The 20,956-nt window shown below is 44.3% G+C and overlaps 1 protein-coding gene across 1 annotated transcript; it reads left to right on the forward strand.

The window, feature by feature from the left end:
* Window positions 1-610: 610 nt before the first annotated feature.
* lrfn5b (leucine rich repeat and fibronectin type III domain containing 5b) lies at window positions 611-13,961 on the forward strand. The gene is made up of 6 exons (XM_069716165.1): window positions 611-1,307; window positions 6,531-7,447; window positions 8,184-8,358; window positions 10,519-10,852; window positions 11,834-12,134; window positions 12,242-13,961. The coding sequence occupies exons 2-6, from the start codon at window positions 6,557-6,559 to the stop codon at window positions 12,935-12,937; spliced, it is 2,397 nt and encodes a 798-aa protein (XP_069572266.1). The 5' UTR covers window positions 611-1,307; window positions 6,531-6,556; the 3' UTR covers window positions 12,938-13,961.
* Window positions 13,962-20,956: the final 6,995 nt, after the last annotated feature.

A 20,956-nucleotide genomic window follows, 5' to 3' on the forward strand; every position in this document is an offset into this window, starting at 1 on the left:
GTAAGTCTCCGGATGACAACAAACACCTAGAGTGCCAGGAGGCCTTGGAGCAGTGTTTAGGTCATCGTTCAAGAAAGACTACTGGCTGCTATGCTGTAATAGAGTTGTGCACATATAGACTACTTTGCCAGTTTGCAGAAAAGGCCATAGGATCATTGCATCAGATAATGATGGGTCCAGTGCCAAACAGATCCACAGGGAATCATGGTCGCTCTGTTCCAGCCAACTCAACACTTTCTTGACAATAATCTATGTAATACATGCAGGAATGTTGCGCTATAGGCTGCTATATTTGGCTTCAAAAGGACCAAATGTACTGAACAATAAAGGTTTTATCCAGGCTAATGGATGGAGTTTTCAATAACAGTCTTGTTTAAGCCTATATTGGTTATTGCCTGGCTTAGTTTTCATCTTCTGCATGTCTAAATCTGATCAACATTTCAGCTCTTTTATCTCTTTTTTTTTTCCTTTTTTTTTTTTAATCAAATTTAATTCCTGGAGAATATTAAGGGTCTACTGCAGTTTCGTGCAGTGGAGTTCAATGTACATGAATAAATTATGATGCCTGCCTGTGAGATAGGCTGGGAGGCACTGCATCTGTCTATGCACACAAATGGTCTCTGTGCAGCTCAGAGCGCACCGATTACCATTCCGAGCACAGCACCTCTGGTCAGAAATGGAGCCGGGTCGGTGGTTGACAGTAGTCCGGGGGCAGGAGGGGGGCTATATTATGGCAGCAACCTTTCAGTCAATCTGGATTAACTCACACTGAGCCCTGCGTAGCCAGCGAAAGCCCGTGAAAGCGATACGAACATCTGGCCGGATTCAGCACGGCACCAGTCACTCACAGCGCTGTAGATATTAAAGCAGCCTGTCGCTACAAAGGCGTTTTCTCTTTCTGGAGGTGCACACAGGCGGATGCGCAGTAGAGGCGATCCCGCACAGCTGCAGCCTCGAAGCCACACCGGGACCCTTCACGTTGCGTTTTTTTTTTCTTTTTTTCCCCCATTTTCTTTTTACGAAAAAAGGGGAGGAAATGTGATCAACATTTCACTGGTGTTGACGGGATCGCAGATGGAATCGTTCTTTATCTGCTGGTTATGGATTTCTTGAAGGGCAACGCTGGTTTCGCAGGCCGTCACATGTTTTAGGAGCTGAGACGCGTGTTTCGGGACACCTGAAATATCTCCGAGGCACCGTCGGTCCCATTTTAGGCAAGCCCGCTCTCAGTATGCTCTCAGCCCTCCTGGGAGGAAATAAGCTCAAATCCACCCTCCTTTGACGTGGCTGGATGTTTCATCTGCAAGGTAAATTCAATATTTTATAGGCTGCAATTGGTGTGAATTGCCTGTGAACTCTTTTTTTTTTTGGGGGGGGGGGGGGGTGCTGTCTTTCAAGAGGCGAAATATTGACTTGAAATAGTTCTCCCAGGACCCATCTGAATGGGTTGAGATTTTTCCCTTGTGACGGGTTGTGGCTGGAACCCACCAGCCCAGGACCTGTACCGCAAGGTCAAAAAATCTCCTCAATTGCCGAAGAACGCCGTCAGATAGCTGACTTTATTTTTAGAAGCCACTTGGCTGCATTCTGTGTTGCTTTTTCTCCTACAGGTGAAAGTGAGAATCTTGGCCAATGTGCCCGTTATTCCCCGTGCAGGGAAAGGATCTGAAATGTGTTTTAGTGTGTATTTTATCAGCTCACAGGATCCTTTGATTGGCTCCCTGCTGCTGATATGCAAATTACACATCAGTCATTAAGCTATGATGAAGTCTAAATCAGCCTATAGATAATACAATTGACAAGAGGATAAGTCTGTGGGGAGAGAGGAGCATGTTGCCAGGTGACTGGAGAGGATAGAAAATATGGGTCTGGTGATCTTTCCAAAGGATGAGTTATAATCATCCTGTCTTATGTTGAGCGTTAGTTATCACATCATATTATTCATGAATGCCTGAGGCACCATTGTAACTGCTCCACCAGTGAATCCAGGCCCACGCCTCATTTTGTTGCTTCTATTTGCTCTTGCTGCTGTGTGAATCCACTCAGTGTTGGTTCCTCAGCACCGATGCTGTTCTGCAGGCGAGCTCCACATTCACTGACCCAAATTTTTACTCCCCGATAAAAGAATACAAAAAAAAGCCTTTTTTTTTTTTTTTTTTTTTGCTGAAGAGGTGCTTTCAGTAAGATTTCAAAGGGAGATATGGCTGGCACAAACTTGCGTGCAAACACATACCTGCTCCATATGTTGTGTGTACCATTTGAGAGATGCATTATGATTACACAACTTCATGAGGAGAGTTTATACATTATTTAGCCATTAAGTTGCTGTGTGAGGTAGAAAACACAGTTTCCTAAAGAGGCCGTAAAAGAGAGAAAATGAGGCAATAGGCACAGAGACCATGCGTACATGTTGGCTGCCCTTAAATCCCCACATTGAGACTATAACATTTAAAGAGCCCTGAAAGAGTAGAATATATTCCAAAAGGAGGTGGTTTTTCAATGATTTACACTCCCTGTACTTGAAATTGCACTTGGTACTGACAGATTTGAATATCTACACTCCTGGGGGCCCGTACTGTGGAGATTTTCACTTGAGAAGGCCATATTGATATTTGGAGGTGGCGTTCAAGGAATCTGCATACTCCTCTCCAGAAGAAAATCCCAGGTCAGTCACGTAAGGACACGTCACAGTGGTGCAAGAATTAAGCTCCAAATACAGTGATCGGAATTCAAATTTGTCACCTGCGTCAGTGAAACACACTGTGAAGAATAGAAAAAAAGTGACTTTTTATGCTCCAGCCATGAGATATCCAGCATATCGAGGTAGCACCGAATTTCTTGTGATACGGTGTGAAGGAAAACACTTTGAATTACAAGGGAGAGATGTAAATGCTGATGAACAGCACTTCTATTGATGCAGTGGGGTCTGCTTAGTATGCTATCCCCCTGACACACACACACACACACACCACACACGCACACATGCATGCACGCACACACGCAAGCTTGTCTGGCTGTAAAATAATTTAGACTGCCTAAATCACATTAAGTCATTTAGGTTTTTATTACGCACAAGACCGGAAAAAGGGGTAATGATTCAAACATTAAATCCAATACAAAATTAGCTGAGTGTACAATCTCCTCATCAACGGTGTCATAGACGGCACAATGGGTCTGCTCTGGCCTTCAACCAGAACCAACTGAACTGTCAAGGTCCTTCCCCCCAGAGATGACTCTTTGTTCTAAATATTATGAGGTTATCTGAAAATCAGCCAGTGATTACATCTCAGCCAAAATGGACGTATTCTGTGTTGCCATGGCATCAAGGCTGTCACCCAAAAGCTATCACATTTTAACATTGGCAGACTCTGTAGGAAAAGGATGTCACAGCTCATACCAAAAAAAAACCCGGTGTGTCAGTTAGACGGTCCATAACAGCACCACTGTTTGGTCAGGGTGTTTGGACTCGGGCGCTACACAAGCATTTACCGACAAAATAGAATTTCTACCCGCTCAGTCAAAATATGATCCACTTGAGCAGATGCAGCAGCTCCATTTGGTCTCGTAAAGCAGGCAGGCAGAGGACCTGTTTCACTGCTTTGTCGATACCATTTTACCATCATGTTGCAGCATCAGTTTACCTGCTTGACACAACCGGGTTTATTTTTGGCAGAAGCGGACACCTGACTGCTTTTTTTCCTTGCAGGTGAGACACTGCCGAGACGTTTCCCATTGCCGCTCGTGTCGACCTGTGTAGAAGGCATAAGCAGACTTCTTCTCATCAACTTCCTCTCGCAGGGCCGCTTTCCCTGATTTCTTGCCCAGACGTAGATTGCAGAGGCTTTTCTCACATGAGCTTCAGCATAAGTTAGACCATCTGAAAACATATCCCCCATGACCTCACCGGCCGATTGGCATGCAGTGTGCTGCATAAGGCTTTTCTTGGCGAATGCTACCCCAGGGAGACCATAGATATCATAGATATCCTCTCCTACAGTACACTGCTGCTGCTACTGCTGCTGCTGCTGCTGCTACTGCTGCTGCTGCTGCACATGAATGTGGCTCTATAGCTCTGTGTTGTGTAGTGTGAGCTACCTCTATTAAGCACAAATCCACCCACTGGTGTGCATGTGTGGGTGTGTGCTGTCAGTCTGCTCTGTTCTCTGAGGGTGAAAAAGACCCGCTCAGAGGTAGTAAACGAACATTTGATTGACTAAAATGGAGATTATGGTTAATGCATCAGTAGATTATCTGTTTTCTTGTTTATTTGTGGCCCTCCCTAGTCACCTCACTATAATGAACAGCGCAACCTGGACGATAATGATTTTCTGGGGGTGACATTTAACGATGAAGTGCATGATTGATGAATGCATTGATTGATTATCTACTTATTTGTTCGTGTACCTGATGAGTGCAACCTGTTTTGCAAATCGTCGTGGAACACCCGTAATTAAATGCAAATTAGGGAGACGGTAACAGATATTTCCTGCCACGTCTTGGCAGCGAGGGGCTGTCCTTTTGTCCTCAGAACAAATTTTGTAGGGATTACCGTTGCAACCATTCTCTTCACGTTTGGCTGAGTTTTAAGCAGTAAAAAAAGAAAAGAAAAGAAAAAAAAAAAGCCTCATCTCCACAGAGTGAATCAATATCACGTCTTCAGTGCCATTCGAGTCTGGAAGTAGCAGGTCCTCTCCGCCTCATTGCACAACCAGAGGCCGTACCATTCAGATTCAGAGCAGAAGGTGGTTGGCACACCAACGTTTCGTAGACCATCCTCCTGCACACACACGAGTAGATATTAAAACACACAGGCACTTGGAAAGCACTTTATATCTTTGCTGCATGGCCTGGCACTGAAGTCATCTGCTGTCTTTAAGGACAGTCCTGACAACATTTAATAATGACTGCACAGTCTATTTCTCAGCAGCTCAGATCCATGCCCCGCTGCACCACTGAATAAAATCCACAAATCTCGTGTGGTTTGGTAAAGTTGTCCCGCATAATAAATGGGTCGGGAAGAGACATTTATTCATTGCTGCTTCATCAGCAGAGCTCATGAAAATGTCATACCTCGCGTGCTCTCTCCAATAATATCATTCCTCCCCTTGCTATTATAGGCCATTTTAAAGCGACCTCGTTCCTGCCTCCATGTCGTGCCTGGGTAAATTTTCCCCGGCTGTCAAAGATGCAACTGTTGTCAGCGGCTGCCACCAGGCTTCTTTCACTCGCCTTGTCACATGAAAAAAAACATGCCCCCACATGGCAAGAGTGTCACTCCTGTCCTGTCTGCTGTTTTCTTTTCTCTAAGATATTTTCCTCATCCCCAGACTGTCAAGGTTATTACACCACAAATTGTGTGTCACCACTCCGGAGCAACAGAGGTTTTTGAAGCCTGAAGGTACTTAGTTGACAGGCTCTTTGCTAAGGCAAGATTTTCACGCACACCCTCCAAGACCCAACATCGACAATGGAGACATTACCGGCAAACCGCAGAAAGCTATAATCATAAATCAACCGTTCTCTTTGGTATTTAAAAGCTGGGCCTGTGGATTTCTACTACAGTTGTGGGATTAGATCTTTTGTTCTCTTGTGTTTGATTGGTTTGGTGTTCCTTTCTCTGTGCTGTAACGGGACACCCAGAGGTCTGAATATTGCATGTTCAACCAAAATGACACTAAATTTCAATTGTAAATATAATCACAACTAATGTCACTCTTGCTCAGGTACACTCTGTGGTGCACCAGCCAAACTGTGATCTGATCTCCGAAGCCATAGTTTTATGACTTGCTATATCCCTCACAATGTCTCAGGATTCATCAAATGGATCCCTTCTTATCCCCCATCTCAGTTGTGTCATAAGTAAGAGTAGCAGCAGAGAGAGCAGAGAGAAAATCAATAGCGAGGCATAGCACATCCTCGCAGAGGCACTGAGCCTAATCATCCCTTCCTATTGGCGATATGATCCGAGGAGATGTCAGTCTAATTCTGATGAGGCCCTGGACTGCCAGACTAGAATTTCATCCTTCTGTACACAAACATGAAAGGACTGGTATTATCATATAAAAAAAATAAGTATGATCACCGGAGTTGGGGCTGAAAAGGAGAGCTGTCACAGAACACCATACGATTACTTGGGATGTTTCGCTTTCAAGTCTGCAGGTGAATAATTAGTTTAATGTCTAATTGCACAGCATTTATTGTTTGTTCAGGCATTGACTCGCTGAGCTTGCTGCTCAGAGTTTGGACTCTCTGGAACTCTAAGCTGAGCTGGCAATGATAGTGTTTTAAATCTAGCGGAAAAGCTTTAACTTTGCAAAGCAGAATCCCCCAGTTCCTCTTCTTTTTTTCTTTTTCTTTTTTTTTTTTTAATGGGAAGATTTCTGAGAGTGTGTTTGATTATGCAGCTACAAATATTACAATTTGTTTAAGATGGTACAAATTACAAAGACAGGTTTCATGCATTACATTCCTTAACTGTTTCATGCAGAGCTTGCCTTTCTCTTTCTCTTTCTTTGCTCTAATCTTTTTAGGTGTGCTAACCTGACTTAAAAGCCAAATGGAGTCTCTCCTGGTGTATCTGATAGTCCTGGGTGTGGCTGTGAAGGCACACAAAGTTCAAATCTGCCCCAAGCGCTGCGTCTGCCAGGTGCTGAACCCCAATTTGGCAACTCTGTGTGACAAAAAGGGGCTGCTGTTTGTGCCCCCTAACATCGACAGGCACACGGTGGAGATGCGTCTCGGGGATAACTTTGTAACCAACATCAAACGCAAAGACTTTGCAAACATGACCAAGCTGGTAGACCTGACGCTCTCGCGGAATACTATCGGCTCCATTGCACCTCATGCCTTCAAAGACCTGGAGAACCTACGAGCCCTTCACCTCGACAGCAACCGGCTGACCCGCATCTCCAACGATACCTTCAGCGGCATGTCCAAGCTGCACCACCTCATCCTCAACAACAACCAGCTCACCCACATCCACATTGGGGCCTTTAATGACCTGACAGCGCTGGAGGAGCTGGACTTATCCTACAACAACTTGGAAAGTGCCCCGTGGGTGGCAATTCAGAGGATGTCCAATCTCCACACGCTCAATTTGGACCATAACATGCTAAGCTACATCCCAGAGGGAACCTTCTCTGGGCTGCAGAAGCTCAAGAGGCTGGACGTGACCTCCAACAAGCTCCAGAAGCTTCCTCCTGACCCTGTTTTCCAAAGAGCAGGGGTCCTGGCTACCTCTGGGATAATGGGGCCTATGTCATTCGCACTGAGCTTCGGAGGGAACCCGCTGAGGTGTAACTGTGAGCTGCTTTGGCTGCGTAGGTTGCGGAGGGAAGATGATCTGGAGACCTGTGCTTTGCCGCAACACCTCGCTGGACGTTATTTCTGGACTGTGTCAGAGGAAGAGTTCCTGTGCGAGCCTCCTCTCATCACCAGGCACTCTCAGGTACGACCTCTGAAGTGATCTGTGCGGTGTTAAGACATAACACTGTCTACTGTTACACTCTCTGAGCCAGACATTGGATTGGGCCTGAGTTAATCCAAGGTGGCACATTGTGCTTTCTTTGACAGTCATGACAAATATTGGCATTGTGAGCCAGAGGATTCTTACAAGATTTGTGGGACTCATCTGGGCCACTCAGTTAACAGATGATTGTAAAATATCAAGCATTTACTTAAAAAGTGTAATCAAACTGTAGCCTGTGTGAGCTTTTGGAGAGGTTCTTTAGTAGGATTTTGAGTTATCGTTTTAATAAAGCAGTTTGGAGGTTCATGATGGATCAGCAGTCTGGCTCTTGCAGAAATTTGCAGTAATTTAGTCCTTGATGCATCCAAACAAAATGATCTGATCAAATCCTTGCCAAATAACTATAGCATCTAATTTACAATCAGCAGACCTATTCTACATAATTACAGAGAAAATTAACTTTTACGAGGACTCCAGTATATACACAATAATGTACTGTCATATTAATTATCTCTCCTTCATAATAATGCTGATTCTGTATCATGATCAATTGTTGATTACATTCGCAGAGAATAAGATTTTGAACCACAACATCATCAATAAGGGCATTAATCATAATATTGCAGTTTGTAATTTGTGTTTTTCAGTTTTTGAATTCAGTGCAATAGCTAATCACTGTGTCTCCCTCTAATTGCCTTTCCTCCTTCTGCCTCAGGAGCTCCGAGCTTTGGAGGGTCAGAGTGTGACTCTGCGCTGCAAGGCCAGGGGCGACCCCGACCCCATTATCCACTGGATCGCACCCGATGGACGCCTCATGTCCAACTCTTCCCGAGCCGTGGTCCACATAGACGGAACGCTGGACATCCTCATCAGCACTGTCAAGGACTCTGGTCTGTTTACATGCCGGTGGCTGTGCTCACTGTGTTGACTGAACAAAATTAGTTGCTTGCTTGTGTGCACATAAGCCTATATGAGTGAACTATTTGTCTACACCAGGGGATAAAGTTTAGAGTTTGAAGATGTGTCGGCTGCTGGTCCGATTCAAGTCACAATGAAATGAAAATGTCCACGTCGATGGCTAAGTTTCTGTCAAAGGCATCTATTTACAAAAAGATTTGTTTTCACAGCTTGTCTGGCTCTGTTTAAAGTGCAGGGCAGCAAATTATGGCTTTTATAGCTGATATGTGTTGGACTATTTCTGGGTTAGGAGCTGTGACTTCCTGGAGTTTCCTCTGGGTCTCTTCAGGATGTGACAGTCGCCAGCCAAGAAATAGGCCAGCACGTCGCTGTAAAAAAACATGTTTACACTACAGCACTAAACATATTCAATATAACATATTGGGTGAGAAGGGCTAGCAGGCGGAGTTTGAGCTAACAGGTTGCTGACTGCGGCCTCAGTGTTTATACTGTATTCAGATACAGCGCAAAACAAATGTAAAAGTGGCACAACTGCATTTAGACAAATTTGCTGTAGATGGTGAGAATTGATGCAAAGACAAGTGACATTTTGCCATACACAGTGCTTAAAGTAGAAACAAATAAGTGCCAGTAGGCACTTATTCACACGTTGGATATTGCTGATGTTCCCCTTTAATTAAGGGTAAAACCATTTAAATTATTAGAGTGACAAAACTGGGTGAAAACCTAGCATGTGACTGGACCGTGTCTGTAACATTGGAGGGCTTTTAATTTGAAATCGATACAGGAAGTTGCGGCATTCGGACATTAATAGTGACTTTACTTCAGCCGTTTTCTCATTTGGACAATAAGGTTGTATTACCTTACCTTAAATATTTGAACGTAACATAAATTTAGTCAGCAAAAGACATTTTAGGGAGGGCAAACAACACTACTGTTCATAATGAGTAGATGTTCACGTACTTATATAGTTGTTGGTGGTTTTGCTGATGCTAACTCTACATCAACAGGCTTTTAGAACAGAAACAGTGTCATGTAGTGCCTGCTGGAAAATACAGTTTATTTGGGGCCATTGTGAGTCCCCCAGATAACCTAATATAGAGAGGGCAGAAAAGAGTACTGGTGTTATGCCGAGTTCTGCCTGCCTGCCAAGAACTGCAAGCACCTCGTGAGATACAACACTGCTGAACAATACATCCACACTGTAACTTTATTTCTAGAGATCTATCATTAAAATGGCTTTATCAGCACATACTTTGAGCCGTTTTGTCTCAACAGTGTGAATTTCATTGTAATGACCTAGGTTGAAATAATGCATGCAGCCCTTATCACTCAGTATGACACTTTAAATAAAAGATGATTCGGAATGAAATGGTTTTATCAGCACATATTTTATTTTATTAACTTTGACAAACTGAATTTGACATTCATTTGTCTGCATTTGAAAACCTAATTTTAGTATAACTATCTCAATTCTTTAAGTAATGCTTAAAACCACATAGCCTAAGATATTATAGTAAAAATATTGATTCTAATGTCCTGTAAACATGAAAGAGATTAATCAAGGGCACCATATAAATTTCAAACCAATCATTTTAAGGAAATGCTACCACTACTGAATCTAATACAACATTGATGACTCTAAATGTTCAAAAACTACAGACTTCAGATCATTTATCATCAGTGATGACCCTGGCATTAAACAGCAGGCCTACTTCTTTGCCAAACTGTTACACTGTGTGGTAGTTTTCATGTAACTGCGCACAATCCTGCGAGGTGCATGCAATTCTCAGCAGGCAGGCAGAACTCGGCATAACACCGGCCGCTTTGGAGAAGTATGGATGCGCAAGAAAAAGTCATGGTACACCAAACAATGAAATGTACAAATGTCTGTACTGCTTAGTAACAGCCCACTTGGAGCGCAGCCTGTACAGTATATAAAGGAAAGAAATAGCAGTGGTATCAATCTTCTCACAAAAAATATATATTCATTGAACTAATCCTTCAAAAGTATCAATAATGTTTAGATATCTATTTTTGCAATTTTAATGCATGTATTGCCCACAGTACTTGTGTGCACTAATCATAATAAATATCAGGGATAATGCTGATCTAATTAGTTTGTGTTCTAGGTTCCTTCACCTGCGTGGCCTCCAACCCGGCCGGAGAGGCCCAGCAGACAGTTGATCTGGTCATTGCTAAACTCCCTCATATCACCAACAACACAGTCGCAGAGCAGGAGCCTGACCCGGGATCATCAGATATCGCCACGGTGACCAAGACGGGGCCAGAGGTGGGAGGTGTGCCTCTGGGGAACGCAAAGACGAGCCAAGAGAAGAAAGTCGTAATTGCTGAGGCCACTTCTACCTCGGCCCTGGTCAAGTTTAACTTCCCCAGGAGTATCCCTGGAATCCGCATGTTTCAAATCCAGTATAATGGGACCTATGATGATTCACTGGTGTACAGGTATGTGTGTCACCTGATTGTAACCAGAGTTGTGCAAGGAAAATGCCCTTTTTCTTGCTGGTCAACACAAGTAAACAAACTTTCAATCTGAATCTAAGTGGATGCAACTAAACTGAAGAATAAACTGAAGCCTAGAGTGCCAGCTATCACATATTACTACAACTGCTAGAATTCTCCATTTCTAATCCCATGACCCTTGTTTTACCTTCACAGTCTTCTTTGAATGCTTGAATCCCCCTGGATATTTAGTCATTAAGAACTGGACCTGACTGTCACCATGAATATTTGTGCTGTCTTTTAATCCTATCAGAAAGACAGACTAATGTACTTTATCTGACTTCTTATTCTCCAACTCATAAATAATCCTGCCTTGCCGGAGTGCATCATTTACTATGTGCAAAACCTTGATAATGCTTAATCAACAAAATCAAAACAGAATGTCAGCACTAAGCTGTGGACTCGTAGGAAGATGAAAGAGTAGACTTTCAGTGTTTCACAAAAAGCATCAGAGGCTTCACACATGGCTTTCTGAGGAAGCGGCGTACACAGATTTCTTTCATCTCTATCCCCCTTTCACTCCATATTTCCTGCTAATCACTGTGATGTGATTGGATCATTGCACAGACCCGCTTTTTTTTCTCCTCTGAATGAACCTCGAAGTCAACGGCACATATGTTTTTTCAGCAGCAGCTCCCAAAATTCAGGAGACATGAAAGAGTTGTGTCCTGATGTGAACAAACGGAGGCATTTATGTCCCCAGCCACTGCCTGTTATCAGTGATGATGTTAGACAGCATGAATCAAATGTCACAAAAGATAACGCCGAGACAGATCTTAAATAGCCCCCTGAGAGATAAATGATTGTCATGTCATTTTGTCCCAACAAAACAATAAGCTGGATAATCTGATTTGCTTCAGTCTCCTTTCATGTAACCCTCTCTAATCTATGTCACAACCCACAAATCTTTCCTCCTTTGTGCAGAATGATACCCCCGACCAGCACCAACATCCTGGTAAACAACCTGGCGGCTGGTACGAACTATGATTTGTGTGTGCTGGCCATCTACGACGACCAGGTGACCTCGCTGACGGCCACCAGGGTGATAGGCTGCATCCACTTCACCACTGAGCCGCAGTACCTAAGATGTCATTTCATGCAGTCCCAGTTTCTCGGTGGCACCATTGTGGTTATCATCGGAGGGATTATTGTGGCCTCCGTGCTCGCTTTTATCATCTTCCTCATTGTGCGCTACCGGGTGTGTAACCAGGGAAATGCAGATAAGGTCAGTTTGGCATGATTTCTTCCGTTTCTTTTTTTTCCCATTGGTAATAAAATAAAGCTTTGCTTTATTCTTTTCTCACTTCCCATACTTGTCTCCCGTCATGTCAGGCATTAGAGATGGGGGACATTCGGTCACTGAGCAGTGATGGACAGCTACAGGGCTGTGGGATTCCCAAGTCGCTCTCGAAGCAGGTGCTGCGTCTAGAGAAGAATGACAAGGACTGCCTCCGAGTCGCCCTGCCGCCCTCGGAGCCAGCCAAGCAGCGACCTCCTGTCGTGGTAGCCACCACAAAGCCTTCCGTCCCCGACTGCACGGTCTCTACCTCCGCCGGCCGTCACAGCTGGCACCCGGCCTCCCCAGGCGCTCCGAGGCCCAAACGTTCCAGTGCTCCACCAAAACCCTCAGATTCCCGCCAAGCCGAAGCTCAGGCAGATGTTGAGCTTGATAACATGAACCGGAATAATTCGTCGGAAGTTAAAATGGCCACCGCCATCGCTCTATCTGTCCCCGGCCAGCCCACCAAATGGACTGCTAGTCCCAGGGGTCCGCGGCCCCACCAACTCTCTCAACACTACATGACTGTGCCTGCAGGAGGAGTGAGGGTGAACCGCAGGCACTCTCTAAATGCAGACTTGTATAGGGAGCGCTGCTATGTGGCCTACCCCAAAACTGGGGCCAGCCTACGCTCCAAGCGCAGCCTGTCGATGAGCGGAGAGCTGCCGCAGCTCGAGAGCACAACAAACATTCGTCGGGCCAGGGACAAGCTGTCCAGGTCTGAGTGGCTTCTGGAGAGCACTTTATGATTTGACGTTTACAAGCTGCGTGTTCTTGCTTTCTCGGATTGGATTTGTGGCGCGTTGTGGAACAGACAGGGAATTTTTCTGCCTTGTTTTTAGCTTTGGCGCTCTTTTTGAGGGACCTGTAAGCATCTCTCGCATCTCCGGGGGACGGCAGGCATACAGGGTGAAGGGAAATGTTCCACGTTTGTTTTCTACCTTATAACCTATCAAAGTCTTCTTTATAACAACATTTGATCAAACTTGGATGAGAGGCACAACAATGTATAGAACAAGTTCGTGTACAAAAATGTTTAGTTGTGTGAGATACTGTATATCTCAGTACAACCATAAGTGTTCATGTGGTATTGAATGCAGTAACCTGGACATACTGTATTATAACAAAGAAAGCATCACACAGGGGATGGGGTTTAATATACTCGCAGTCTCATCGCCTGTTACTTAAACTGATACAATCTCTGAAGACTTTGAACACGATTCTTGTCTCCAGCTCTACAGACAGACGGTGACATGTCTTAATTACCTTAGCGGTGGTTTGGAGAGATTACGAATGTGCTTTACATCCCAGAGGTGTAGAAATAGAATGTAGTAGACAGACAGCGCTCCATCTTTTCATCCCCGGCACTCCCAGACACAGCACAATGCAGCATTTTTTTGTGGCACAAGTCGACTCAGCCTAATACTGCCCTCCGGTTTGAATCAATACATTTTTATCACATAATTACATAAAGACTTGGCTCTGATAGGATTCCTGTCACGACTGATTTGAGTGACAATTGAACCAACACCGACGGCGTGACAGGTGCGGGAAGTAAACTGATATCGTGTGTGGATGAGAGTCCGAAGAATGGTTCATTTCCATATTTTTTACTTAGTGACGTTATCATGTCATGTCGATGACAACCATTGTAAAATAACTTGTCGATGTAAGAGAAACGATAATCACAAGAATGGGAGGACGCCCGCTCTTGATTTTGCTGTTGTTTCTGTTTGATGTTTACCAGTATAAATAAACCAGTGATAAAAGGGACATACTCAGATTCATCTCATTTTCAGCTTGCCTTGTGTATTCCCAAGTTTCCCTACATCGCAATTAGAGAGGAGCCCTTTTCTGCTCTGTAATGTTTCAGAACAAAACAATAGCTGCATCCCTTGGTTCTGCAAGCTCTTGCCAGCCAAAGTGGTAATGAATTTGGGGTTTCAGTAGTCTTGCAGCACCATAATTCCCCTTTCTCTGCAAGTGGTGGACCTCTGACAGATCCCAGCTCTGAGCCCTTGTGTTTGTTCAAAGAGGGGAGGGAAGCAGATGATGAAAAGAGGCCAGGCTAGTCAGCGGGGACCCCTCTCCACGCTCATCTGACAGTGCAGTGCCTGTGCCCTCCGATGGCAGCCACTGCAGAAACCTGCCGCAGGAGAGGTTAAACACAACCTCTGCAGTGGGAACCTGTGCATGGCTAATTCTACAGTTACAGTACTGTCTCCCTGATAGCACGACTGACATGACATGCATTATCTCCTGGAATACGAGCTCTGATTCACTGTGTGTTTTGGTGCTTAGATGCCGCCTGATTGATTTTTATATACTCCATATGCACTGCTATGTGTCTCACAGCATGCAACCTCAAGGGATATGCAACACAGGGTAGAAAACACAGCATTATGCAGGGAAAACCTGTTTAGATGAGCAGCACATACAGTATGCAAGACATAAATTAATTGCTGTCACCTAAACAGGCTGTGTTCAAGCACTTTTATTCATTATTTCTTGCTCATTATGGATGATTAAAATGCTAAGGCGCTTGGCCTGAACCTTGGTTCAGTCTTTGGCGAGAGCCAGAGGTGTGTGTTAATAATAGATGCATTTCTGGGGAGAGAGAGAGAGAGAGAGAGAGACAGAGAGAAGACAGAGAACGAGGGGAGGAGAGGAGCAGAAGCAGAGAGAGGAGGAGGAGATGGAAGGTTTAGTGAAACAAATACAGCGAGGAGGGTGGGAGGCAGAGAGGCAGGGGTGAGGATGAAGAAATAGAGAGCGAGAGAGGTGCAGAGAAGAAAGCGAGACAGCTCGGAGATGGAGGGAGAGATGAGAGAGAGGAAGAGGGCATGGGGAGGCGAGCGTAAGAAAGAATGTAGAGCGGAGCCGAACGAGGAGTGCAGGAGACAGAAAAGAGCATCCTTTGTAAGCCAGCCATGCAGCCTCTGGCTCTTCGGTATTCAGTGCACCTTCGCAAAGATGGTGAGGGAGGAGGAGGGGGGACAAGGAGGGGGCAGCAGAGGGGCGAGCGTGGGTGATAGACCTCGACTGGAGGTCTGGTTAACGAGCAGAGCAGAGTGAGCCCTGCGGCTGGATCAGCGACACTCTTCCCCCCTTCACAAAACCTGACCCGCTTTTCAAACCCGTATAATGTGTTTCCTGGCCCTTGTCTGGTCTCTCTCCCTCCCCCCCCCTCCAGTGCACTGTCTTGCATCATGCTGACTCACTCCTCTCAACTGTGAGAGTCTTGCCATGCTCCTGAACAGCCCTCCAAACCCCCGACCATCACCACCACCCACCCACTGGCTCACTTGACAAGTGAACTTGCCAGTCCGACTGAGTCTGGCCTGCCTTCTTCAAACAGACCGGCCGTTCCCTCCTCAGACTGAGTTGACATGAGCGATCGTCTGAAGCCTTTTGATCAGCATTTCCCTCCCTCCTCCCAATAGCAGCTCACGCAGATAAATTCATTTTCTGCTGTTTCTCCTAATAGGCTTTTCATTCCTTTGTATGAGTTTCAGTTAATTCTAACAGGACAAGTCTCTTTATGAAGCACTTAAACCAACATGGCCTCTTGTGCCACAATGGCCTGCTTCTAATGACAATCATGTAGTGGAGGAAATCCCATTGGGGCGTTGATGTATGCAATTTATGGTCAATTGTCTCATTTAAAGAGATGGTTGCGCCTATTTCAACAAACTGAGGAGCCTATTAGCATCCCAGTTAGGAGTAATAGGAATTTTTAATCGAAGAATACTGAGGTCCCTCAACAAGTGCGTTAGCACCTTTGGCGCTCCGTGCTGCAACTCAGCGTTTCATTATCTCCGAACAGCAGGCGGTGTTCGTCAAAGTCACAGGAGACATGGTTTCCCTGGCAAGCATTATCCTTGGGAGTACGTGTAAAGAGAGCCCGGAGCCAGATAGTGAACACAACCAAAACACCACTATCCTTCACCAGGGTGGAAGGTGGAGGGGGAGCGGGGGGATGGGGGAGTGGGGGGGTGGGTGGCGTAGTGTAAAATATGCATAGGCAATTCCAAAGAGTATGCATTATTGAGATGAGTAAATGGGTCCAGAATGAACATCACGGCTCATTAATAGTGAATGTGATTACTGTTTCTGGGAAAACAGCAGTCTGGGCAAAGGGAGGAGATAATTGAAATGGTCAAATGTAAACTAAAGACTTCCTTGTTTATTCAGCACCGACTGTTACTATCAAGTCAAACTCATGACTAAGGTTGATAACTAATGTGGCCAAGTGTCCCGTTGTGATGACAAGTGTTCACCCTGAAAACTACTCCACTCCCCTCTTGACCGGTGTTTTCCTGACTGTGCCAGTTCAAGGGGTTTTGGAGAAAGGGCTGGACTCATTCATTTTTTTATGATCTCAGCTACTGAGTCAACTGCACCTCAATTACCAACAGGATTTTGACAAAGACGAGAGAGAAAATGAGTGAGCGATTTTGAAATACCATTAGAAGGTGGAGGAGGCAACTGAGGGAAGGTTACACACCAAGGGGGGTGCGGCTGAGTGACTTCCACTGTTTGACACACAGACTTACTAAGTGACACAGCATCATCCGGCAGCACAGGCTCCAGATTCGGTTTGACGTGAACCCAGATTATTGCGATGCCCCCCGAGGGGTTCCCACGCTGAATGAACAGATGCTTCCTCCTCTTCCTCTCCTCTCCTGCCGCCTCCCACTCCTTCAGTTACATATGCTCCAGGGTGATGGACGACAAAGAGGCTGGCTGCAGTTTACGTACTTGCTGCAAGACATACCAGGCACCATTAGGAACCATTTTCTGCCCATTTGCCTGATAGCTGCTATCGCTTGTGGAAGTGATTTGCTCTCCTTCCCTGCACTGTGCGTCCTCAATGATGGATCTCTCATCGATTTGCCAATGTTGGAGATCACTAAGAGAACAGTGCAGCAACCAAGCAGATGTGCCAGTCAGCTCTCAACTATATATCAACTGCTGGTGAGGGGGGACAGCTTAAGCCTCTTTAAGGATCCCATTCACAGTGACTTACTAAAAGTGCTTATGCTAATCTTGTTATCGCTTCAGGCTTTTGGTAATAGAGGATATGAAGCTGCTGGGAGGTCGTGGGCCACATTATTTTTGCTCGCCCATCGCACAGACACCGAGCAGTCCCAAACATTTACACTCATGTCTGCGTTCCACTTGAATGGTGTTGAATATTTTTTCTCCATCCTCGCACAGAAATCTGCATGGCTCTAGGCCTTTCATAACCAGCTCAGACTGGGATTATGAATTGACTGTGTTTGTGTGAGAAAGTCTTATTTATTACTCAGAGTGATCTCATTTAAGTGTGCTTGTTAAGTTGAGATATCAAACCATGGTGTCACATTTAATTTGAATTTCACGCTAATTGAGTATATAAATAGTACGTGCTGGAACACAGGGACAGGGAAACAAAATGGTGCAATTGCCTCATTATTGTTTGATCAGTTGTCAGGTAACTCTTCATAAACACGTCTTTAAAGGTCTTTTAATCGAACTGTGAGCACATTTGCAATGCAGAAACATGCAGGCTGATCACTGTCGTACAGTCGGATTTTAAATCTAGCTGCAGCGGCGACGCTCTTTTGAAGAGATTTCACCTTTAGCGACGGGGCGCAGTGAAGCGAGAACGTGCGGAGGATATTGAGATGAAGCATTAATCACATAAAGGTCGATTTGTGATTGACATGTGGTGCCTGATGGGGTGAAGACTGGGGCAGAGTGGAGAAATAAAACAGAGGCAGTCACTGCTTTAGATTACAGTCAGACAATCTGACTGTTGATGCTGTGGACACAAATGTGGCCACACAGAGAAAACATCAGACTCATATCAGTGTCAGTCTGCCAGAAACGAGAGGTGGAAAAAGAGCAGCACTTCATTTTACACTGCAGCAAGTAGAAAGACAGAAGAGTAAAAATCTTTACCAAAATAAAACTCGAATCAAAACAGTCGCATTATAGTGTACTATGAAGAGGGGCTGCCAGTAACCATGCTTCATTACGGGGGCAGTACAGACAGGGACTGGACCCAAATGCACGACACATCCCACTGGGATCAGTTTAGGCTCTTTTAAGAGGACGGCACAAAGTGCAACACAACAAGGCAGTACAAAAGAGGGTTGAGGCAAAAACGCAAAGTCCAAAACAGGACGTACTCAAAATCAGGAAATCAAATAAATCACACTGAGGTACAACAAGACTGAGTCAAAATGACACCAAAACAGTATTAAAAGACTGGGAAAACTCACGAGAGGCCGCTGAGAAAACACTAAGAATGACACGTGGACCGATGAGCACAACACAACAACAAACTGGCTAAGACTGACTGCAGACTATACAGTATACACAGAAGGGCAGGAAGACAATTGGACATGGAAAGATCAGGGTTGAGGCAGGAAGTCAAGACACCAGATTTGGGGCGAGAGTGTGAGAAAACAAAATAAAACAGGAAGTACAGTAATTAAATAGAAAACATGACAAACCGGGTGCAGGTTCTGACAATTAATTAAGCTGTCTGTCTTTTCTGGGGGAAGTTCTTCAATTCTTTATTTAAATTAAAGAAGCAATAAAACAAATAACAAATACTGAATTACAACTAAAGGTTTAGCATTCATGGATTTTCTACTCTTGTTGCTTTACTGTGAAATTCTACATTTACTTCTTTTAAACAGTTTTTCAAATCAAGCATTAGAGAAGTTTTCAGAGGAAATGTCTCTTTGGTGAAGTTGCAATTAATCCACAGGCATCTGAAGCTTGACCTCAACCACACACTGCTCACAGCCACTGCTTTAATCTTCAACAATGCTTTGTATTTTATAATCTTATCACGTCTTTTAATGTGAAAACTAAATACAAGTGATAGATTAATGTAGCGGAGTGAAAAGTACACCATTTACCTCTGAAAAGCTGTGAAGCAGCAGTATAAAGTGGCATCAAATGCTTTGAAGAAAAGTACAAATACCTCAAAATGTATTTAAGTGCAACATAAATGCACTTATGTTTAGTCTTCCACTTGGAGGAACGGGTGATTTCTTGGGCCTTTTTACATGTTAAATGACTTAAACAACTTACTGATAATCAAAATAGATGGTTATTTGTATGTGTGTATATTGCATGCGTTTATTATGTTGTGCTAATTTAAAGTTTTTTTCCATAATTTCAGAGTGATTTTACTTACATTATACACCTTGTACAGCCTGCTTCGGTACCAGTGTAGTGCAGTTAATTATGGTCGTGTCAGTGAAGTAAATTAGAGCTCAACAGACTCAGAGACACGATGAGGGAGGAGAGAGCAGCGCAGAAATTGAGAGCGACTGAAAGTGTGGCGGAGGGAAGACAGAAAGGCTTTCTATATATAGGTAGAGACAGACTTAGAGAGAGGGAAGAACTGATAAGCGGGCCAGAGGTGAGAAAGAGGGTGAGATGCAGAAAGAACAGGAAACTGAAAGGTGAATTTTCGCTTTGTGACACAAAATAAAGGCCGAAATAAAACCCAACCGTCTTGACATTTAAAACATTCGAAGACGGCCTTCAGCTGTGTGCGGTATGCGGGTTGGAAATCTCGCTGTAGCGATGCTGGCAGGGTGGAGCGGTGTGCTCCACGTCTGCAACAGCAGTCCTGGTATTCAAAGGGTATCTTAACCCCTCTCTCTCTCTCTCTCTCTCTCTCTCTCTCACACACATGCTCTCACTCTCTCCTCTGTTACCTTGGCAACATATTTTCTGCATGGAAATAGCATCTACGGCTGTGCCTATTGCAAAAAAAAAGGCACTTCAAGAGATTTAATTGTGTCTAGAGCAGATTTAAGTTTGGAGATTTGACCTACAAATCGGATGCAATTGAGTTAATGCTGTTCTGCATGTCCTGCCATTAAATTGACTGTGTGAAGGAGAAATGGAAGAGTTAAGTGTGATAGTCACTGACAGGCTTTAATGATATGTAACCAGGGATGTAGTGGAAGGTAAAACCCTCAGGACATAAAAAAGTGCTGCTCTGTATTTTCAGAATAAAGTTTATTCACCTTTAATAGGTTAAAACATGTATTAAGATTTAAAACAAAATACACTAAATTAATGTCATTAATGTCAGGCATAGTTTATACAATATGTGTTTCCTCTGGATATATTTAAGTCTACTGCTACGTAACTATGAAATTCAGCTCTTGACAAGCAGAGCACAAGCAAGAGTAATATTCTTGCGGGAGTGTTATTATGAAATATAAAATAAATAAAAATTGCAAGCAGTGATATGCGGGCCCTCGCACGCTGCACGTCGGGGATACAGCGGGTCGAGGTCGCCGGCTCCCCGACGTGCAGCATGCAAAGTTCCGCATATTCCCACTTGCAATTTAAAAAATGTTCTCAATCTCGTTCCTTATTCTTCTTAAAAAATAAATTGCCTTTCTTTGGCGGCTTTAACATCTTCAAAAACTCATGAAAGTTGGCGCCTGATGCATGTACAAAGTTTCGTGAGGTTTGGAGCATCGTTTGACCTTAAACATCGACTTCCTGTGTTACTACGAAACATCAAACTTAGCCGCATCACCCTGGCTATACTATATACAAAAATGACTTTTGGGTCACTTTTTGGACGACATGCTGTAGTTAGATTTTTTTTTTTTATCACATTTTGGCGACATGCTATAGCATGACTTTTGGGCCACTTTTTGGTCGCCACGCCACGGGCACACCGAAAACAAATTCATTTGATAACTTTTAATTCCAAACATGTTCAGAGTGCACAGACT

The sequence above is a fragment of the Brachyistius frenatus genome, unplaced genomic scaffold (genome assembly GCF_029030835.1).
Source record: "Brachyistius frenatus isolate BFR_SWC_R1_liver_20210118 unplaced genomic scaffold, ASM2903083v1 Contig_153, whole genome shotgun sequence".
NCBI classification, from domain to species: Eukaryota; Metazoa; Chordata; class Actinopteri; family Embiotocidae; genus Brachyistius; species Brachyistius frenatus.